The sequence below is a fragment of the Tursiops truncatus genome, chromosome 20 (assembly GCF_011762595.2).
Source record: "Tursiops truncatus isolate mTurTru1 chromosome 20, mTurTru1.mat.Y, whole genome shotgun sequence".
NCBI lineage: Eukaryota > Metazoa > Chordata > Mammalia > Artiodactyla > Delphinidae > Tursiops > Tursiops truncatus.
Genome location: NC_047053.1, coordinates 8,697,406 through 8,709,542, shown reverse-complemented (window position 1 = coordinate 8,709,542; position 12,137 = coordinate 8,697,406). Strand labels below are relative to the sequence as shown.

At 52.1% G+C, this 12,137-nt stretch overlaps 1 protein-coding gene across 2 annotated transcripts; it reads left to right on the top strand.

The window, feature by feature from the left end:
* Positions 1-1,154: 1,154 nt before the first annotated feature.
* ATP1B2 (ATPase Na+/K+ transporting subunit beta 2) lies at positions 1,155-7,934 on the top strand. Of its 2 annotated transcripts, XR_012328631.1 has the most exons (8): positions 1,155-1,883; positions 3,661-3,789; positions 4,494-4,598; positions 4,709-4,914; positions 5,152-5,208; positions 5,990-6,088; positions 6,196-6,449; positions 7,721-7,934. XR_012328631.1 is itself a non-coding variant. In XM_033847971.2 (7 exons), exons 1-7 carry the CDS (start codon positions 1,772-1,774, stop codon positions 6,358-6,360), a joined length of 873 nt encoding a protein of 290 aa, XP_033703862.1. In that variant the 5' UTR covers positions 1,155-1,771; the 3' UTR covers positions 6,361-7,934. The 2 variants fall into 2 exon arrangements, 1 of the variants encoding a protein (XP_033703862.1); XM_033847971.2 differs by having other exon boundaries at positions 6,196-7,934.
* Positions 7,935-12,137: the final 4,203 nt, after the last annotated feature.

Here is a 12,137-nt window from a genome sequence, read left to right as displayed (position 1 = left end):
GGCTCAAACCTGTGTCCCGTGCATTGGCAGGCAGATTCTTAACCACTGCGCTACTAAGGAAGTCCCAGATAATGATTCTTAATAGGAGGTCTTTGGAGGCCCATGTACCTCCCTACTAGACTGTGGGTCTCTGGAGCCCTGTGAGAACCATGACTTTACCTCCCCAGCGCTGGGTTGTACAAGGTCTCTAGTAGGTGCTCAATAAATGTTTGTTGACCCAAATGGGCAAATGAGAAGGGGAGTTCAGACATGGGGGTGGGAGGAGGCAGAACACCTAAGCAGATGGGGCTCCAGGGCTGGGGTCTCAGGGCAGTATTGGGGGCTGGGAATGTGGTGTTGGAAGGGCTTTTTTGTCCCCCTAATATTTACTTGGTCGCGTCAGGTCTTAGTTGTAGCAGGCGGGCTCCTTAGTTGCGGCATGCACGTGGGATCTAGTTCCCTGACCAGGGATGGAACCAGGGCCCCCTGCATTGGGAGTGCAGAGTCTTAATCACTGCGCCACCAGCGAAGTCCCTGGAAGGGTTTCATGAGGGATGTGGTGGGAAGGCAGAGAAGCCCCCGGGCTTGGGGAGAACCAGGTGGTGGGAGAAGCGGCAGTGGGACTGGAGAAGGAGGTGTCGGGGGGGATTGGTAGCAGCTCCCATGAGGGGAATTTCCCTCCTGTGGTGGCCTCTATTGATCTCTTTGAGGACTGTTCTAGCTTCCAGCCCGGCTGGTGTAGTACCTCAGCTGGTCTCTTCGATCTGTTTTTCTTGATCTCTGACTCCTTCTCTATTCGTCTCACATTCTGCCCCGTCTCCTGGATCTTAGTCTCTTTCTAACTCCCTGCCTGAGATGGGGCCCCCATCTCAGCATATATCTGTTTTCCTCTCTGTCTTCTGTGTCTCTCGGGGGTTATCTTTCCCTCTACTCCGCCCGGACACGCCCTCTATCCTCTCCACTCACCCAGATCTAGTCCAGTACCTGGAGTGGGGGTAAGGGAGAGACCTCTAGGTCCTGAAGAGGCGTCAGGGGGGCGGGCCCAATCCCTTTCTCCAAATTTGCATATGCATGAAGTCGCCCAGGCCAGCAGCGAGGAGGCGGGGCCTCTTGGGGGGGGTGGAAAGGGGGCGGGCACCCCCGGAGCCGCGGAGTATATAGACTGAACGCCGCGGCTGCCGGCCCCGCACTGCTGAAGAGCGGAGCCTCCGCCCGGGGGACCCCTATCCCTGCCTGTTTCCCACAACTGCGCGTCCCCACCCCACCCCACCCCCGCGGCCGAGCCACCGCAGGTGTGGCGGTCTCCGCTCGGCAGAAGAGCCTTGAACGGTCACCCGACCCTCCTCCACAGCCTCTTTGCATCTCGGATTTCGGGGCGGTCCCCTCCCCCACCTCTCCCTGCCCCTTTGCACCCCGATTTTTTATGCGCTTCTCTCGGGTTTTGCAGCCGTCTATTTTTGCATCCCTTTTCGTTTTGCTTCTGGGAGGTTTGGGGAGTGAAGCTGCGTTCGCACCCCTTCCCCTTTTTATCCTCCCCTGCTCGGACAACCCCCCTTTTCATTGCAGTGGGGGGGGCCTAGGTTCTGTGCATCCTACGCCGCGCCGCCAGCACCCCGCAACGTGTGGCCCTGCGCCCCGGAATTTGCAGCAGCTGCATATCTGAGGGAGGGGTCTCCCTCGCCCCCGCTGCCTTTGCTTCCCGCGCGTTCTGGTGCGTGAGTGTGCTTCACGCGCCGCACCCCGGCTTCTCCGTAGCCCCCGCCCCGCGCGGGACTCGCCCCCCGCCGTCAAGATGGTCATTCAGAAAGAGAAGAAGAGCTGCGGGCAGGTGGTTGAGGAGTGGAAGGAGTTCGTGTGGAACCCGAGGACGCACCAGTTCATGGGCCGCACCGGAACCAGCTGGGGTATGCGGGGCCGGCCGCGCGAGGGGTTGGGGGTCCACCGGGCGACGCCCCGAGCACACGAGGTCCCGCCGGCGCAGCCCCAGCTCCCTTCCCGGGTCCCCGGCGTCCGGCCCCCCTGCCGGGCTCTGGGCTGGGAGGGCGCCGAATCGCCGGTCTAATCTCCCTGGCTGGCCGCTGCGGAGGCGGAGAAAGTAGGTCACTGCCGCCTTCCCGTCCCCCGCGGAGCCCCCTCGCTCGGGGGGTCGCGGGCTCTGAGCGCGTGTCCGCGCCGCGGCGCTCGCGCTCGCTGTCGGAGTCCGGTCAGCTCCGCACAGTCGCCCCCCCTTCCCCAGAAGAGAGACCCTTCCCTCCCTCTGACTCTCACTAGCTAGCCAGCCCCGTCTATTTTTAGCTCGAGCCCACCCCTTGGACCCTGGGAACGTTCATGAGCGGGCGGGCCTTGGAGAGGTGGGGAGTGTGTTGGAGGGGGTTCTTCACAGCGGAAGTTGTCTGTGTCCTACTACCGGGTGTTTTGGAGCCTTCTGTGACTGCTTGGCGGGTGGGGGGCTGTTGCGCCGGGGTGACACTGGGAGGTTTTCGGGGCTGGGTGTTCGGCTCAGATGTCGCAGGCGGAGGGAGTGGTCACTAGTGGTGAGACATGTACATCATCCGGCCCAGTGTGTCTGTGGGCTTGCGTGGCTTGGCTCCTTACCCACCCATACCTTGGCGCCACTGGGGAGGCATGGAGGGAGTTGCATCTGGTTGAGGGTCCCGTGCTGGGCATAGGTGCCAGTGAGGGGTGGAATTCTTCCGAAAGGGATTTTCAAGCTGGGAAGTCGAAGCACAGGAGACATTGTGTGACACAGCTTACAGTGCATCCACACTAATTGAACGCGGACCCCATTAGCCCAGCCACTTGGGGCACTTGAGGTGGGTCCGATGCAGTCCTTGCCGCAGGAAACTTGAAGTCCACTCCCTGGGACTGGAGGCATCCACGAGTGCTTGGGAGAATCTGAGAAGGCTTCTTGAGTGAAGTGTCTTCTGAGATGGAAGGACTGGGGGTCTGGGGTGGTGGAAACAGCAGGTACTCACACCAGGCTGAGGAGTGACGGAGTGACGTGTCACATCCACCAAGGACCAGCTCTATGTCTGAAAGGCTATTGGAGGTCTACGTTTACTCCTGCCTCTGCCCTGGGTGCTGTGTGTGAATTGGGGGGTAGGTGACTGTTGAAGGTTCTGGACAGCTGAGACTTTGTAGCTTGGCAGGAGCCTCATTCAAGGTTTGGCTTTTGTGGGGCTCTGAGAGAGAGATTTTGCTATTTCAGTGTGGACGTCCACGCCCTGAGGGATGGGATAAGAGTTTGGCTGTGAATTGGGGCCAATGCTGGCTTGAAAGTCATCGTGCTAGACAGCTGCAAGCATGAGTACCGATACAGTGGTATCAGATATTGTGCCTCTTCAGGGCCACGAAGGTTGAGGAGTTGAGAACGTAATTTGTGGCAAAATGACTGCGGCCTATACTATGAGTTGTACCAGCAACAAGAGTTTAGCCCTCTTGTGGCCTCCACAAGGTCGGGCTTCACTGTGCTGTGGGATCAGGAAGGGCTGGGAGTCATGGCTGGAAGCCAGACACAACTGCCGCTTTTCAGCTTGTCTCCTTTTGCTTCCAGGGGAAGGCTTCCCAAGGCTCTGCGATCCATTCCTGTGCAGAACCTCTGAGTGGGAGAGGGGTGTGTGGGGCTAGGTCAGGTCATCGAGGGAGACCTGGAACCTGCTGACCCTGTTTCCTCCTCCTTAGCCTTTATCCTCCTCTTCTACCTCGTCTTCTATGGCTTCCTCACCGCCATGTTCACCCTCACCATGTGGGTGATGCTGCAGACGGTCTCTGATCATACTCCCAAGTACCAGGACCGACTGGCCACACCGGGTGAGTGACGAGGCTCCCCCACCAGCCACTGTAACTGCTCTTGTGCCCCCAGGTATCCAAAAGGAACTCACAGGCTGAGAACTGTCAGCTCTTCTCAGAGGTTCGGTTCTGATGATCCCGTCACCATGTGCTGGGGAGTTCTTTTTTTTTTTAATATTTATTTTATTTTTGGCTGTGTTGAGTCTTCATTGCCCACGCAGGCTTTCTCTAGTTGAGGCGAGCAGGGGCTACTCTTCATTGTGGTGTGCGGGCTTCTCACTGCGGTGGCTTCTCTTGTTGCGGAGCACGGGCTCTAGGCTTGTGGGCTTCAGTAGTTGTGGCACACGGGCCCAGTAGTTGTGGCTCGCAGGCTCTAGAGCACAGGCTCGGTAGTTGTGGCGCACGGGCTTAGTTGCTCTGCGACACGTGGGATCTTCCCGGACCAGCGCTCAAACCCATGTCCCCTGCACTGGCAGGCGGATTCTTAACCACTGCGCCACCAGGGAAGCCCTGGGGAATTCTTGAAGTCTGCCTTCCCATTTCCCACAGCTGAGAGCTCTGTGATCTGGGGAGGTGGCAGATGTTCACAGGAGATCTCCCTCCCGGGAAGACGATCTCGGATCTTCACCTGTCCCTCACCCTGGTGTTCCCTATGTCCATCTTTTTCCCTCTGTGTGTGGTCCCTCATCTTATATATACCCCTCACTCTCGCCTTTGTTGACTAGGCTTGATGATTCGCCCTAAGACTGAGAACCTAGATGTCATTGTCAATGTCAGTGACACTGAAAGCTGGAACCAGCATGTTCAGAAGCTCAACAAATTCCTGGAGCGTGAGTATGGGGCTGGTGATGTGGCTGTGCAGGACCTCGGGGCAGGGGACTGGAGACCCTGGGAGCAGAACATGAGGCCTGTGACTCTCCCCCCCCCACCCCCCCCGTAGCTTACAATGACTCCATCCAAGCCCAAAAGAATGATGTCTGCCTCCCTGGGCGCTATTACGAACAACCAGATAACGGAGTTCTCAACTACCCGAAACGTGCCTGCCAGTTCAACCGGACCCAGCTGGGCGACTGCTCTGGCATTGGGGACCCCACCCACTATGGTTACAGCACAGGACAGCCCTGTGTCTTCATCAAGATGAACCGGGTACTCACGACCTTAGTTCCCAGGGGGAACGGAGGAGGGAGCTGGGGCCACCATCTGCTGGCAGCTGCTTTATTTTGCTGGGGCTCTTGCGCTTCGGGAGATTTTTAGATATTTGAATGGCTGAGAGAACAAGAGAGATGGGGCCATTGGAGGCTGAGATGGTGGTTGGAAGGCTGGATACTTGTGTCTTTGACAACTTCTTTCTTTAACCCTCACGACTCTCTCTCCTCACTCCAGGTCATCAACTTCTATGCAGGAGCAAACCAGAGCATGAATGTTACCTGTGTGGGGAAGGTGAGTTTGTTGGGCCTTTGCGCACCTGTTTGTCCTTCATGGTTTCCATGTCATTCACTCATCTCTCCCTATCTTCTTTGCTCCCAGAAGCTCCATCACTCTAGGGACAAGGGGGTAAGAGTGGGCTCCGGTATGGCTCAAACTCCAAGGGGCTGCCACCTCTCTTGCTTCTCTCTAGGATGCAGAAGTCTGCTCTTTTGTGTGGATAGACACCCCCTTCCTGACTCCGCCCAAAGCCCTGCTTCTGGCTTCTCTCCCTAATCCTTCCATGTTCTCCTCTATTCCCTGACTATGTCTTCCGCTCTCCATCCCATGTCTCTCCTATCCCTCAATTCTTTTTAGGTATCTGGTAGCTGCTGATCTGTAAGCACCACCTGCCACCACTAAGTTGTCCTTGGAACCCTGCTCCCCCCACCTCTGTCCTCTCTAGGAACTTCCTGCCCCTCTTCGTTCATCCCCCTCCTTGTTTCCTACTGAGCCCTTACTCATTTATCTGTTCTCTCTTGGCTCCGCTCCAGAAACCGATTTCTGAGGATGGGGTAAGAATTTGGGGTGGGAGGGCAGTAGGAGGCTTCAGGTTCATTAGCGCCCTGGAGGCCTTCCCAGTTTGATGGAAGAGATGGGACACCCGCTCCTGCGCACGCGCAAACACACCAGCCTCCGCGCTCAAGGGATACGGATATGAGACAATAATTTGGGGGTCAAGGAGGAACAAAGGGAAGTCTGGAGAGCGTCTGGGTTCCCTCACATGCTCTCCCCCACCCTCCTGCGTCTCCCACAGCGAGATGAAGATGCTGAGAATCTCGGCAACTTCGTCATGTTCCCTGCTAACGGCAGCATCGACCTCATGTACTTCCCCTACTACGGCAAGAAGTTCCACGTAAGTCCCGTGGGAGGCTGGGTGCTGGTTCCTGCAGGGGAGTGGGGCCCTGGGGAGGAGGCCGAGTTGCTGCGGGCCTGGAGCCTCGCTCTCCTCCTCTGGCCCAGGTGAACTACACGCAGCCCCTGGTGGCCGTGAAGTTCCTGAATGTGACCCCCAACGTGGAGGTGAACGTGGAGTGCCGCATCAACGCCGCCAACATCGCCACTGACGACGAGCGCGACAAGTTTGCTGGGCGCGTGGCCTTCAAACTCCGCATCAACAAAACCTAAGGCCCCTTCCTCCCGCCCCCACCTCTTTCCTACGGATGCTTCTGGAATATCCCTGACCCTGCCTGATCCCTCCCTCACCCACCCCAAAGGTATTTTTTATAACAGAGCTCTGGCTTGTCTGAGTCCCTTTTCCTTTACTTCTGAACCCGGCCTGATGTCTGTCGTGATTCCCTGGCTACCCACATTTTCCACCATCTTCTTCCCACCCTAGCTCAGTCAGAGACAGGGAGATGGGACCCCAAGACGGTCACAGAGGAGTTGGGAGCCTTTCTAGGCCTGGAGTAGCTTTGAGTGGGGTGTCCTCACAGCTACCCACCTGTCCCGCCCTCTTATCCCCTGAGAGCTATAGAAAATGCCCACCCACCCACCTACGCACATATCTCATTTCACCCCTTACTTCCACACACTGAGGTGGCGCTCAATTCTGTTTTTTAAATTGAAGGAGAATTGACTTACAACACTACGTTAGTTCCAGGTACACAGCATAGGGATTTAATATTTCTGTACGTTAGAGTGGTCACCAGTGTGGCCCTCTATCCCTCATTCCAGCTCAGCTGCTGTCACCTTCCTCTGTCTCCCTCACCTTCTGCCTATCTACAACAGTCGCTGTCTCAGTGGCTTTTGACTTGTCTGCCTCCTCTGGCCGGTCTTCTCCATCCCCATTCCCTCCACTGAAAGGGGGACCGTTTGTAATTGAGGACAAGGTGGCTCTGTGGCCTTTTCCCTCTTTCCTGGCACATCTGGCTTCTCACCCCACGTTGACTACGTGAGCTGGGAATGAGGGTCTGAAGGAGAAGTCCATGTTGGTTCTTGAAAATTCTCTTCTGGTCCCTCCTGTCACCCAACTAGGCACTCAGAGGGGCGGGGTTGACCTAGGCTGAATGTCCACTTTGTTTTTGCCGATGGCTCCCTTCCCCCTGTTCGCGTTCCCAGAATATCCTGCAAGTTCCACTTCCCAGGCGCCCTGGGGGAGGGGCAGCCATTTTGGCTAGGTCCCCAGTGGCCACCTTGGAAACGTCAGCTGGCTATGGGACTATTCCACCTCCTTCCCCTGGGCCCAGATATGCCCCCACCGTTCTCTCTCTGGCTTCTCTTAGCAAGTTATCAACTAATCACTAACTCCTTCCTTTTTCTCTGCATGCCAGCCTGAAAATTGCAAATACCTCCTCCATCTAAGGCTCTGAATTTCTTGTTTCCGTCTCCTTCAGACCCCTTTGCCTTCTTAAACAACCCCATAGTGCCCATAGAATGTTAAATGAGGGACTGCCTGTGATCTTGAGTTATAGAGGCATTTTAACTCTTTCTTTTCCCGCGTCCTTCACTTCCTCCCCTCTGACTTCCTTTTTTTTTGATGCTGCAGCTTCCACATCCCACCCACAGATGGACTCTCCCCTGTTTTTCTCTCGCTGGATCTGAGTCTCTTCCCTTTGGGTCCCCATGTCTTCCTGCACTCCCCTCACCCCACTGGTCTCTCTCTGCAGTTATTTAATGCCTGTGTCAGATCTACTGTAAAAAGAGGATAAAGTACAATAAAATGAGAGCAATTATATATATAAATATATATCATACAGGGAGCCCTGTGTGCAGGTTGTTCCTTTCTGAGCATTTGGAAGAGCCCTGGGAAGGGGGTGGGGGGTGGATTTGGGTGACCCGGGAGTTACCCAGCCCTTGGGGGCCCACTCCCCAGCTTTGATCTCTTCCATCCAGTGTCCAAGCATCTACCTCCTAGATTGCTCCATCACGTATACTATCTTGAGATCACTCAATACAAGACAGGCAAGAAGCCTACGTCCTTTCCTACAGCAATACTTATAAAGTGCCTACTCTGTGCATTCTAGGCACCAGGAAGACACACTTATGAAAGAGGCAGAGTGCCTGCCCCCAAGGAGCTCCCCAGTTTAACAGGAGAGGGGAGGAGCACACGAGAAACTCTCAAACCAGGTAGACCTAAATGTATTTCTAGGAAGGGGCGAAAGCTGGTGAGGACAAACTTCAGAGCGGTCACCCACTCCCTGTGGGGGCTTCGAAGGGCTTAAAGGATGTGGTGGTTTTAGGGGGAGAGACTAGCATCAGCAAATGCCCAGAGACAGGTGAGGAAAATTGATCAGAAGAAACAGATCTCAAAACAATATGAGCCGTAGGAGCCCAGTTTTGTGCGTAAAAAACGTACACACGCAAGCGTAGAAAAAAAAGATGATGAGTCTATACCACAGTGTTGATTGTGGTATTTGTGGATGGCTTTATAGCTAATTCTTATTTTCTTGGGGCTTATTTGTTTTTGTTTGCAATGAGTTCCTCAATATTTGCCTTGAAAAATAACTTTATTATGCATACACATATATCCACAGTTTTATCATGAATGCATAGTACACACACACACACACACACACACACACACACACACACACACGCGCACACACAGAGGGATTGCTGGGTTTTTTGGTCATTGTTACACCAAAATTAGATCATATTATACACAATTTTGTGCATCTCACTGTGTTCACTCAATTTCACCTGGCCTGGTAGAGCTCTAATTCTTTTTTTTAAATGGCTGCATAATATTTTTTTCTATTGGGTCGTTCTTCCCTTGTTAATTTGTTAGAGCTCCTTGACAGTTGTAGATATAAACTGTTTTATGCATTGTAGAATTTGCCCCCATCGATTTTTTCCTTCTTGAGTTTGTGGTTTCTTTTACTGTTAAAAGTGGTTTCTGGGCTTCCCTGGTGGTGCAGTGGTTGAGAGTCCACCTGCCGATGCAGGGGACATGGGTTCATGCCCCGGTCCGGGAAGATTCCACATGCCATGGAGCGGCTGGGCCCGTGAGCCATGGCCGCTGAGCCTGCGCGTCCAGAGCCTGTGCCCCACAACGGGAGAGGCCACAACAGTGAGAGGCCCGTGTACCGCAAAAAAAAGTGGTTTCTTTTCCTTTTTTTTTTTTTTTTTTTGGCCACACCTCCTGGCGTGTGGGATCTTAGTTCTCCTGAGCAGGGATTGAACTCAGGCCCTCGGCAGTGTAAGCGCAAAGTCCTAACCACTGGACCGCCAGGGAATTCCTGGTTAGTTTTTCATATAGTCAAATATGCTTTAGTTGTTCTTTTGCAGTTTTTGGGTTTCCAGTCAGTAGCGTATACTCGTTTTGCAAATTTTTTTGACAGAATTTTATTTCAATTTTTACATTCACCTTAATTCATTTGGTCTATTTTTTAAAAAATTAAACTGACTTTATTTATTTTTGGCCGTGCCTCTCGGCTGGCGGGATCTTCCCTGACCAGGGACCAAACCCAGGCCGCCTGCGGTGGAAGCACGGAGTCCTAACCACTGGACCACAAGGAATTCCCATATTTGGTTTATTTTTGTTTCTTTTTGTGTGTGGTGTGAATGAGGAGTCTGGTTTACTTTTATTTTTTAGTTATGTCAGCTTCATTTAAAAAATATCCTTAATTTACCCCCATTGAATTGAAATGCCAACTTCGGTTGTATAATACATTTTGCTGTATGCTGAGATCTACTTCTGGATTCATTACTGGCTGTCTACCACCCCATACACCAAGCCATACTGATCTGATTCCAGTAGTTTTATAGTATGTTTTCTGATATCTAGCAATGCAAGTAAGCCTCCTTTTTAAAAACAACTATTGGCTATTTTGGGGCACTTATTCTTCTCTATAATTTTTTATAAAAATAAATAAATTTATTTATTTATTTTTGGTTGGGCTGGGTCTTTGTTGCTGTGCGCGGGCTTTCCTTAGTTGCATCAAGTGGGTCTACTCTTCTTTGTGGTGCGCAGGCTTCTCATTGCAGTGGCTTCTTTTGTTGCGGAGCATGGGCTCCAGGTGCACGGGCTTCAGTAGGTATGGCACATGGGCTCAGTAGTTGTGGCTCGCAGGCTCTAGAGCGCAGGCTCAATAGTTGTGGCACATGGGCTTAGTTGCTCTGCGGCATGTGGGATCTTCCTGGGCCAGGGCTCGAACCTGTGTCCCCTGTGTTGGCAGGCGGATTCTTAACCACTGCGCCACCAGGGAAGCCTGCTCCATTACTATTTTAATTGTTTTTTTTTTTTAAGGAGTGGCTGCTGAAATTTAATCAAATTCCTTTCAGCATCTGTTGATATGATCATATTTTTCTTCCTTAATTTGTTTTTATTTATTTATTTATTTTTGGCTGCACTGGGTCTTCATTGCTGCGCGTGGGCTTTTCTCTAGTTGCAGGGAGCAGGGGCTACTCTTTGTTGCGGTACACGGGCTTCTCATTGCGGTGGCTTCTCTTGCTGCAGAGCATGGGCTCTAGGCGCGCGGGCTTCAGTAGTTGTGGCACGTGGGCTCAGTAGTTGTGGCTCGCGGGCTCTAGAGCACAGGCTCAGTAGTTGTGGCACACGGGCTTAGTTGCTCCGCAGATGTGGGATCTTCCTGGACCAGGGCTCAAACCCATGTCCCCTGCATTGGCAGGCGGATTCTCAACCACTGAGCCACCAGGGAAGCCCGCTCCATTACTATTTTAATTAAGGTTTTTTTTTTTTAAAGGAGTGGCTGCTGTAATTTAATCAAATTCCTTTCAGCATCTGTTGATATGATCATATTTTTCTCCCTTAATTTGTTAATGTAATGAATAATGTTGATAGATTCTCTATTAAACCAACTTTATGCTCCTGGAATAAGCCCTACTTGGTTATAGTGTTAATACTCTTTTGATTCATCAATGTATTCTGATACTATTTAGAGATTTTGTATCTCTATAAATTAATTTGGCTTCTAGTTTTTTAGTATCTTGATCAGGTTTTAATATTAACGAAACCACAATAATTTTACATGAATTGGAGATTCCACTCTTCCTATGGTCTGGAATAGTTTAAATAATATTGGATCAATTGGCCCTCGCTTTTTTTTTTCCTCAGTCAAGCGCTTGAGTTTTTCTTTTCTTTTAAAGTGTTTGTTTTTTTTTAAAGCCCTACTTTTGAATCTATCCTTTCAACCAAGATTGCTTTCTCTTTCAATATCTTTAATTTTTAGGATGCATGCTAGGTTGCTTTCTTTTCCTTTTCTTTTTTTAAATAGTGAAAGCATTTATGGCTTGACATTTTCCTCATTATACAACTTCTGCTGGGTGTTATAGATTTGGGGACCCCTGTGTTCCTGAAGTCAAGGAGGTATGTTTTTATAATTATTCCAAACCTTAGTGGGACAGGACTTGGGCTCTCTGAGCCTGAGGGCAGGGGCCATGTCTGCCACAGGCCCCCACAGCCTAGAACAGTCCTGGGCACAGAGTAAGGCAACAATCAATGAATATCTGCTGGCTAGATTGTCAGAGGAATGAACACAACCAGAGGGGAGGAAGTGAGCAAGTGGGACCAGAGAGGTCAGGAACTCATTGGAGGTCACACAGCTTAGTAGAGTTGGCCTGAAAACCCAGGACTAATAATTCTCAGACCAGTCATCTATCAGCTCACAAAGGGACTGGCAGAGCCAGAATGGATCTGCTTTCTGAAGCAGTACAGCAGAAATAAAAACAGAGCTAAGGGCACACTCGAGAGAAATGCTGAGCATACGGGGGTGCCGGACACTGGTCAGAAAGAGAGCTTCAAGGTGACCTGTCTACAGGGGTGAGACGATGGAATGAGTTTCAAGTGCTCTGGTTTGCCAAGGGCCCGGCTGGTAGGGAGAGATGGCAAAGTTAAAGGTCTCTAAAAGAGGTGGTTCTGGGTCTCCTGGGGAGTGTTTGGCATTCCCCAGCAGGGAAGAAAAAAGGTGGTTTTGAGGCCAGGGAGGGCGAGTGGCTTCACA